Source organism: Gnatocerus cornutus, chromosome 2 (genome assembly GCF_029298725.1).
Source record: "Gnatocerus cornutus isolate USDA-ARS CGAHR chromosome 2, icGnaCorn1.1, whole genome shotgun sequence".
NCBI classification, from domain to species: domain Eukaryota; kingdom Metazoa; phylum Arthropoda; class Insecta; order Coleoptera; family Tenebrionidae; genus Gnatocerus; species Gnatocerus cornutus.
In genome coordinates this window covers 4,438,458-4,448,918 of record NC_142234.1, presented here as the reverse complement: position 1 = coordinate 4,448,918, position 10,461 = coordinate 4,438,458, and the positions used below count along the sequence as shown (strand labels likewise).

Genomic DNA, 10,461 nt, shown 5'->3' with positions numbered 1-10,461 from the left:
ATAATAATAAGTAAGTATGATTTAAGTTTGTGCGGATGAGTCCTATAGTTTATTTAATAAATAGAGCAAAAATACAAAGCCTAATTATGTACATATTACATACCTACAAGACTTTATGTTCTATTGTGGTAAAGACAATTTCATTAAAAAGAATGAGATTTGGCATCGAAACTTGTGACGGCTTCAAAGCGCGCCGTTTTTAGTTTTATGGTTACAAACTTTGTTTACATATAAAATGCAAGAGAAAAAACTAAAGTCGTTGCATAAAATGGAAGAAACATCTGGAATGGCGACGAAAGCTAAAGATTTTCTTCTTCCTACCAAGTCCTAAAATAATGGAGAAATTTTTAACGTATACAAAAGGTGAAATTCAATTTTGGCATTATTTATTTGACACTGACAAACGTAAAACATAGATTATTATACAACTGGACATAAATACTCTTTAGTCTATCATATAATAATAATTAAGAACGCATCAGGTGATGCGTACAAAGAAGAATATATTTGGGGTAGGCGGTGCCTGGGACCTTTTTACAGTTTACATCAAAAAATTAGATCACTGTAGATTAAGGGGTTAAACACCGAAGCAGAGAAAGACTCACTCGTTAGATGGGTAAGTCCAAAAAGAACTGATAAGACCGAAGCAAATGGAAAAGCAGTATACATCCAGCAGTAACTATACCATTGCTAGAAACGCCAATTAATAATTCCAGGGCCTATTCCAGTAGTAGGTGAAACCTCTTATTTAAAAGGTTGAGTTTGCGACACCAGCGAGCTTGCGAGCGATTTGAGTAAATCAACCGAGTGAATAAAGACCATGGCACGTAATACAATGTTTTTTCTACAACTACAAAAATGTAGACACGAACCTTGGATTTTTTCGGCAAGAGATCTGCAATGTTTAGCAGAATAGCTACTATGGTGGACACTGAATTTTGCACAGTACTTTTTTGTCAATTCAAAAAGTCTCTATGTATTCCAAGTTTTATTTTTATTATGATTGACGTTAAAAAAAGACAAACTAATTTTGAAAACGTTTTTCTGCGAGATGCCAGCAATTATATTGTAACTGATGCCCCACCATAAGAGAGTGGATTTATTATTGCTGAAATGTCAAAATGACAATTGAGTGAAAATTAAAAGTTTGGTTATTAACAAACGACCTCTGTCAAGCCCAGTTTAGAAATTATGACAACCAAATGACAATTCTGTCCAAGATTCAGCGTCCACAATAGTACTCATTACTTATCACTACTATGATCCATGTTAAAACGCTGTTATCTTCTTCAAAATACAAAAACGTTAATCGTCGGCTTAGGTCTTTAAGTTGATAAGTCCATTTTGATCTTTTTTTAACACGGGTCGTGAAATCTTAATTTTTTTATATTTATCGTCAAATCTGCGATTTGAGAACTTGGGGACTGAAATTACAATGTTTCTTAATTCTGAAATAATAACACATACCTTAAAGAACCGGACGCTACACCTTTTTGTTTTTGATTTTACAAAACGCAAAAAAAATAGACTTAGCAACGTAACGACCCAAGCCGACGTAATGACTTTAGTGAATTTTAAGTTGTTAAAATAAAATCTGGCATTTGTTTTCATTAAGTACTAGAATAAATTGATGAAACATTGGGTTAGAGTAATCATAACTAAATGGTTTTCAGCCCGATCAGAGCCCGCGATGAATTTATAATTACATGGGTTCCAGTTATGGCTAACTTGTTTAAATCTAACTATCTTATAAACAAATAACTAAATGGTCTTAGATAAATATAATTATTTTTTTACATATCTCCTATATACGTATTAGCAGATTTTCTAAATGAGGTTTTAAATAAGTGGCAACATGATGACTTAATGACAGTTCCTTGTTTGAATTAGTACAAGGCTCAATTTTATGCACTACGTATTTAAAAAAATATATCTCAACTTATTTTGTCCTTGGCAATATATATTATTTTGAAGAATTGCATTAAATTTCTTCTTTAAATATTTTCTTGCTTTCTTCATTTAGTTTCCGTCAAGCTTTATAATTCAGTAAATACATAAAGGTGTCTATTTTCGAATAAACCTGAAAGTTTAAATTGCAAACTTCTGAGCAGCTGGAAAGTATTAAAACAAATTAACTTAATTAATGTTTCTGGACGTAAAGGTTGAATTAACCAAACAGGATTCCGTCCCACAATGTTGTTATATTAAAATTTATTAAATTAAGTATGTGCTCAGTACTACAGTACCTACTTGTTATTCTCCCCTTCTGGTTATTTACCTATAATAAATTAATAGGTATTAATTATTTATCTCTCCATCCACAAGCCTAGATATTTTACAGAAATGTATTTTTCAATCATCGTTAAAACTTTATTATTTCAACATTAATGAAAAACTAAAACGCACTTTATTGAATATAAAAAGCAAAAACGTGTTACATTTTTAAGGTTAATTAAAAAAAAGTACATAATTAAAATATTTATTTTAGTACTTTAGATGTATTTATTTAAAAAATAATCTCAATATTTTCAGTTTTATTGAATATAAAAAACTGATATTGCATTTCATTTTTCAATTAAAACTAAAATGTTTAATATTTTATCATTGTTGCTCAAATAAAAAAAATCATTTTTACACAAACTTTCTGCGATCTATTATTGCATATTTAGACCCCAAACTAAAACAACAACAAAATATTAAAAAAAAAGAATTAAACCAATAAGAACCGATTTCTATGCAGCAATACTTTGTTTTACATAATTTAATAAAATAGAATGTTTTTTTAACGAAGAGGTAGGTAATTGATAATTTGCTGTTTATCTAGCGTAATAACAAAATATGTCTATATTTGTTAAATATGGGATTAAAATTTAATGCGGATTGTATGCCATGAGATATTATTTTTAAAGCACAGTGACACCTGACTTTGTTTAATAAAATAATAATAACAACACCAATGAACACAAATGAGCAAAAATCTGCAAGCGAATGTTGGTAATAAAACATTGCATGTAGTTTTAATTAGAAATCGAAAATATGGTTTATGGAAGTAAAATTGCACTTCCGAAACTCAGTTTGCGAAATGAAACAACAGAATCGAATAGGTATGTCACAAAGATGTGATTTTATTTCTGTAATGTCAATAAATAATGTACATGCGTGCTTTCAACACATACAGTGGGTAATAGTACATCTACAATATTTTACAAATAAATATTTACAGCGGACACGTAATAATTTTCTATAAAGTTCGTAAAACCGATAAATGCTTCTTCAATGCTTCGAATTCATCGGGGAATGGTAGAACTTGACGTAGGAACCTAATTATAATACAAAACCATTCCTAATAATAAAAAAATATAAATTTTCCAAAAACAATGGTCGATTACGCTATATCACAAGTAAACGAAAAAACTCAGCTGCCATCAAAGAAACGTCACGAAAACAGAAGAAATCCTTTTCTAAGCAACATCAAACTCTTTGATAACAGTTTGCACAAAACCTTCACACGTCAGTCTTGATATCGAAATGCTCGAAATACGCGTACCCTCAGTATTTCTGTCCGACACAGTCCTGTTGATAATATGCAGCAGTGCTTCTATAATTAGGCGGACTCGAATGTCGGAATCCCGCCAGTTGACAGCTCGGGGCTGCACTGCTGTCAAAAATCATGTCCCGATACCCGGACGCGGTGGTGGCCGATTCCGGTGACGTCTCTGGACTGTACCAAGGGCTGTATCTGGGGGCGGCTTCGTCAGCGATTCCGTACTGGTGTTGAGGGGTGGCGCTGGGGCAATAGTACATGCCGCCGCTCGTATGGAGCCGCCCCGAATTGGCGTAACCGTGTTGTTCGCGGGTGGTCATTAAACTGTCCACTGTGAATGCGGCGGCGGTGTCCATGGCTTGGAGGGACGCGGCGACGTCGTGCTCCTGGTGGACAATGACGGACTTGGAGGTGCTCATGCACTGGCTGAGTTCGGTGTTGGGTTCGCGTTTTGGTTTGCATTCTAGTTTGTTTTTTGCGTCTTCGAGGGGTTTGTCTTCGCGTTTGGTTTCGGCGATTTGCTGACGTTTGAGGGCTTCTTCTTTCTCTCGGAGGGCATCCTGAAAAAGAGGAATGAGATGACTAGATAGGCCTCACGTTTATTTCACTTGATGTCATAATTAGATTAAGTAATTTACTTTTAACATAAAGTTTCAATTTTTTTGGATCTTCTGAAATGTCAATTCATGTCGGTTATGTTGGAATTAAATAAATATTTACTTTATAATAATGAAAAGTTGAATATTTTCTGATGAGAAATTTTTAGGAAGCAATGCATCAATGTCTTCTATGACACGGAGATGATTGTATGCTTTGACTTGAAAGAAATCAGTGTTTTTATTGAAAAAAAAAAACATCTTTCTCGGTATATTTTGGTAAATTAAACTTTAAAACAATGAATTCTCCTATTAATATTAAAATAACAAAGATTAGTTTACACCCAACAAAACTTATTTTTTTAATGATATCTCCCTTAGTTTAAACCCAACAAAACTTATTTTTTAATGATATCTCCTTTATTCATAACTTTAAAAAACTACAAAACTTTATGATTCAAAAACATTTTGGAAATTTACATTATATGCCAATAAAATTTGAGCAAATTACTATTTTGGGCATCCATATTTTCTGTTCTAAAGGTGAAAATTCTAGAGTAGAAATAAAAGACAAATTTTGAAACCTTTACTTTCAGGTCCAACCAAACTTTTCCTATTTTTTTTATTGGAACCTGTAATTCTACAGCTTGATTTTCATCAGTGTCCATAAATTTATTGTAGGAAGATTCTAAAAAAATGCATTTTGGGATGAAAGAAACTATTTCATATTATTAGAACCTGCAATTTTGGTTGCTATTTTGATACAAGAATAAGAATATTTTAAGACCATCTAGTTGAGATGAATTCATTTCTCAATTTATCTTGGCATAAATTTATCAAGCATTAGTAATAGAACTAGTACATACTTAAAAATTAATAGTTTTAAAATTTAGTATTAAAGCTCTCAAAACTTTCTGCTATAGGAATAAAATCTGTGAAGATTACTGCCTAGTCTAGAAATAAAATAATATGAAAAAGTATAAATAAACTCAAACAAAAAGGAATATTTCTACTAATATTCAACTAATCTATTTAGGTTATTTTTAGATATTTTAAAATTAATTACCGACCAAACGGTAGTCGATTAATGAATTTTGTTCATTACTAGAGCGAGACAAGTAGGACTTTGGCACAAAGTTCTACAGGCTGTTTCGTAAATAGATGGCAATCCATGAGCTTTATGAAACAATAATGTGCAGTATTTTTTGTCTTAACGTCTATGCGTTTAATACTTAAAAAACCTTTAAATTGACCAATGAGTGAATTGCGTGAATTAAAAAATAAGGAATCAAATTACTTTTAATTAAAAGTTTTTCAAAAATATCAAAAGTGACAGTGAAACTAGTGCAGTTTGTAGAATTTTTCTCAACAAATTGTATCCAAGTCGAATGAATGCCTTGGTAAATTAATGGTAAATTAAACATTTCAAAAGTTTGTCGAAGGTATTTAGCAAATTTCTACCACAGACTTCAAGATTTAGGGACAGTTTAAGAACACATTGATAACTTGTAATGTAATAACATGCTGTAAGTTTTTGGTTTATTATACTTTTTTAAATTCTCGTTGTTTCCTTTCTTTGCACCTACAGAAGGCATTAATCCCATCCTTCAAATTTAACAAATTTTATTTTCGATTTGACAAATACAAACACGAATCATTTGTTTAGCAAAGTAATGTGTTTTTTAGTTATTTTTTCTAATTCACCTCATTAGTTTATAACCAAAAAACTTCAAAATCTCTATTTGGGAAGTCTGAAGTCTTATCAATTTATGGATTGCCGTCTATTTGTGAAACAATTATCAAACACACGAACAAATAAAAACGCAAATACCATAGCATGATCTTAATTTATCACTTTGATACTTTCAGCTCTTTTAAAAAGTTTCTTCACCCCACGACTACTAGCCCTCCTTCTTTGGCGTTTACTGTTTATCCAAAATTGAGAAAACTGAAGAAGAATATATTGTTTTTTTTCGAATATCCGCTTTGCCCAAAGGTAGGTACACTTTCGTAGTTTTGAAAATATGCAATAAAATAATTTCAGAATTAGATGAGAAAATGTGGGTGTAGTCAAAACGAATGTGAATATTTTTACTAGAAGATCCTGACACTATAGATTGGCATCATTTAATACTTAAAAAATCACTAGGAAATTAAAAATTTTCTTTTTTCAACCCCATCCCACATCCATGCGATTAAAAGACACCACCTTTTCGCTGCGTATAACCAGTGGAAGCATTTTGATAGCAATGAAAAAAAAAAATTAAGACAAATAATGACGACAAGCTTACACATTGCCGTACTTAAAATAACTTAAAATGTTAAAACGTTGTTATCAAATTCACCAGTTTACGCTCTGTAAAAAAAAATAAGGTCTGTTGTGAAAAGTTTCCCCTAATTGCCCTTTTCCATTTTCCAATTTTTTGCGATTCTAGTATACAGGATGTCTGAAAAGTAGCGCACCACCTTAAAAGAGGGTAATTGAGTGGTTCCTCAGAGTACCAACAAAATGTTAAAAAAAATTCAAGAAAAGTAGGAAAATGGCAACATTGCTGAACCTTTTTCCCAATAATTTAAATTTTCAGTATTTAAAGCCATAGTAACGTTGAGGTTAAAAAAAAACAGTTTTCTGGCATTTCTACCAAGACTTTTCCGATTGTTTTTGCACCATGCCTTTGCGCAAAATGTCCTTTAGGTAATAAATTCATTTGATACTAACATTATTGCACAGAAATCGTTAATTTTGGCATTAAACTTTTCCTCTTCAATCCATCATATCTCGAAAAATTCAAGACATGGATTTTTTATACATTTTTTTCGGTGATCTATGGCATTGTCCGATGATACAGGATCACGGTGGTGCGTGACTTTCCGGACACCTGTATACTTCGAGTGGGTTGTGTTCATTTGGAAGACCTATGTATACTCTCCCTATACTTAGAAATTTGGGGGGTATACTAGCTTAGGGCCCAACTTCCCTTATCAACCCTATCAACTATCGGGTGTTCCGTAGATTGCTGAATTAGGAAAATAACATGGGAGTTTGTTATTATTTTTTTCCTTAGTTTGGACAATGGCGTGACAGTGCTTCAATTTTTAGTAACACCATCTTCGAAATTTCGACTGCGAAATTTGACATTTCAAGTTTTTGATTCGATTTTTTGAATAAAGCCTCAATAACATTAGATTTTAAAAATGGCTCTCGAAGAACCTCTTAATACCTAAAGTACAATCCACCATTAACCGACATACCTACATACTGGCAATCCCAAAAAACCATAATAAAAAATTAACAACCAATAAAGCTTATTCTAGAGATGGAGTAATGTTCATCGGACCAATGAATGATAGTAAGTATGTGTCCATAGTTACCGATTTTCAAATTCTGTTCAGCTTCCGGATTGGCTACCTTTTTTTGTCTTAACTCGATTATTTTTTGAGCTAGAAAATTTTTGTTTCAAAATTTTGGTTCCGAATTGTTGCCTCCATTAGCCTTTTTTCTCTGGGTCACGAGTTCTGGGACACCTGTATATTGGTGAATTAATTAATCAAATATAGGGTGTATCAAACAATGCGGATAAACTCTATAGTAGGTATGTTTTCAGAACAATGTACTGAAGCTTGAAAAATACTAAAAAATCCTTCCTACATTTTGAAACTGAAGGCTCTTTCGTTCCATTTAACAGTATAAAACGTTTGGTATCAAAATAACTCATGGTAAAACCTGGATTAAATTTTTATGCACCCATTGATAATAATGCTTGATTTACTAATGTCTCATTGACTATTTTTATTTTAGAAAGCTACAGTCGTGTTTACGGACACTAAATTAAATTTCTGTAATTTAGATTAAATAGTTGGAGTAAAATTTAACATAATGACAATGGAATATATGTCTCCTTTTCCGCCAATCAAATGTCAGCAATTGTCAATTTAGTTGCGAGATTAACTTAATTGCAATTAAATTATTAAAAATTCACGTTCGGTAGAAGTAACTAAATTTAGTAACTTTTATTTTTGAGCTGTGTAACTAAGGTTATAATTTTTTTAGTGTAATGTCTTGTAAAACAGATGTCATCCAAATGACAGTTTTTAGTTTGTCATTAAAGGTAAATATTTATTTTCCAAACGAAAAAGAAGAAAATCATCAGATCTCCGAATCAGATTCAAAACTAGTTCATCGATTTCATCTTCTGAATCTGACTTTGTTAGTGTTACAATGACTGGTAGAATATTGTCTTCAGCTGCGTCTCCCATGAGTGCTGTCCAGTCTTGCCTAATTAATTTTTCGCAGTGTGAAACAAAGTTTTTTTGTGTTGTTTGGTGCGCTTTGCGAAATTGATTTTAACTTTTCCTTCCGATCCTGTTTTCTTTCTTTTGAAACTGCTTGTCTTGTAATAGTTGATTCCATTTCGTTATACTGTCAAATTTTGAATGACAAATTTATTTGATAGACAATGATGCCAATGTTTAATTCCTAGTTATTTTAGGAATTCGACGTAGCGACACAAAAGTATCTATTAATTACTTCTACCGAACGTGAATCGCTAATATGTGCAAACCGGCTCTATGAATGAATGTGTAATTTTTTATAACTAACTTGATAAAATCCATTTGGCAACAACGTTAAGTAATTCTAAAGAAGGAAAATTCTGCGTTCATGGCTTCCTGTATTGGAACATTGCACAGAAGATTAACGCTCACAAACTTAGTTACCAATATAAAAGAATAATTTTCTTGTAATCCAAAACGTAATTTATTTCTTTTGGTGATTTTTTAAGCGCTTGTACACAACATACTGAACAGTTAATCCGTAAATTTTGATAGGTACAGAAAATAATAAATGTGTTAAAAAATTCGAATACTCAGTAGGTTTAACGGAAGCAGAGTTTCAAAGAAAATTTGTTATAAAATAGGTATTTCTTCAAAGAAAATTTATTGGATCAATTCTTGGTGTTGTTGACAAATTATTAAAATTACAATTTATTCCCCAAAACACCAAATTTTGACAAAAAATGCTGACGCGAGTTTCGATAGCAACGCTATCATCATCAGAGCGATGATTAAAATCAGTTTAACTCACTGAGTTTAATAATCGCTCTGGGGAATAAATTGTAATTTTGATAATAAAATAGGTAGTCAGTGGACCACTTTCTAATTGTCCTTAAATTGGAAGATAAATATTGACTTTAACCTTAATCTTTGAATTGTTATTCAATTTATTAATTTATTAGAAGAATATTTAAGCCGAAGAAAACTAAGCACTAGTAGGAATATAAGGTACAGACATAGTTATTCTTAAATAAGCGAACCTATTTCATTATTGTAATAAATCATTATTTAGAAATTTGATTACTGATTCTACAACTGTAATTTCTGCACAGCCCATCAATATCTTTCTAATTAAAAGATGTTTGTTTTGACAATCCCAACACCTAATAAACTACATAAATCTAATTGTAACCAAAAGAACCTAACATCACTACTATTTCTTTTCCTCAATTGAAACAATTGTGTGGAATCAGGTTCAATTGTAAGTAGATATTATTAAAAAAGTAATAAAGCACGTACAGTAGATGTTACCTTTTTCTTGAAGCGGCGGCGGCGGCGCAAGTAGGACCCATTATCAAACATGTTGTAAGAATCCGGATCCAGCGTCCAGTAACTTCCTTTTCCCGGTTTCTTGTCGTCGCGTGGAACTTTGACGAAACACTCGTTGAGACTAAGATTATGCCTGATGGAATTCTGCCATCCTTGTTTGTTTTCTCGGTAATACGGAAACCGCTCCATTATAAACTGGTAGATTCCGTTGAGAGTGATTTTGCGGTCAGGGGCGTTCTGGATGGCCATCGCTATCAATGCGATGTAGGAATATGGCGGTTTGACCATGTCTTTGGCGGTACTGAGTTGATGCTGTTGGTGGTGCCACGCCGCGTAGCCATAACGCGAGTACTGCTCGTACGCATAAGGATTGGCGGTGGCTGAGACGGCGGCGGCGGCAGTGTAACCGCCGCCGGGTCTGTAGTACGCATTTTGGTGCTCGGTGAAAATCGTGTGCATCGTATAAACAATCACGTAAAAACAACAGCTCGAGTCGAACCCACAAATCGGAATTTTCTAAAACGAAAACAGACTTGTTATTTCAACAGTATAGTGCGTTTTGTGTTTTCATTCCAATCAATCTTCCGAAAACAAGTTTGCGTTCACTTAATATTATGATACACAACATGGGGCAGTTTACACAAAGATTAAGTAAAAACAGAGTATGTTGCTTCTCGCCGAGACACAATGTTACTAGTGAAAACACAGAGCTAGGGAGCT

At 32.6% G+C, this 10,461-nt stretch overlaps 1 protein-coding gene across 2 annotated transcripts; it reads right to left on the bottom strand.

Moving 5' to 3' along the window:
• Positions 1-3,096: 3,096 nt before the first annotated feature.
• croc (forkhead box protein crocodile) lies at positions 3,097-10,433 on the bottom strand. 2 transcript variants are annotated; one of them, XM_088029735.1, is made up of 2 exons: positions 9,712-10,433; positions 3,097-4,104 (listed from the first exon to the last, which is right to left on the bottom strand). In XM_088029735.1, exons 1-2 carry the CDS (start codon positions 10,198-10,200, stop codon positions 3,550-3,552), a joined length of 1,044 nt encoding a protein of 347 aa, XP_087885861.1. In that variant the 5' UTR covers positions 10,201-10,433; the 3' UTR covers positions 3,097-3,549. The 2 variants fall into 2 exon arrangements, with proteins under 2 accessions (XP_087885861.1, XP_087885862.1); XM_088029736.1 differs by having other exon boundaries at positions 9,724-10,433.
• Positions 10,434-10,461: the final 28 nt, after the last annotated feature.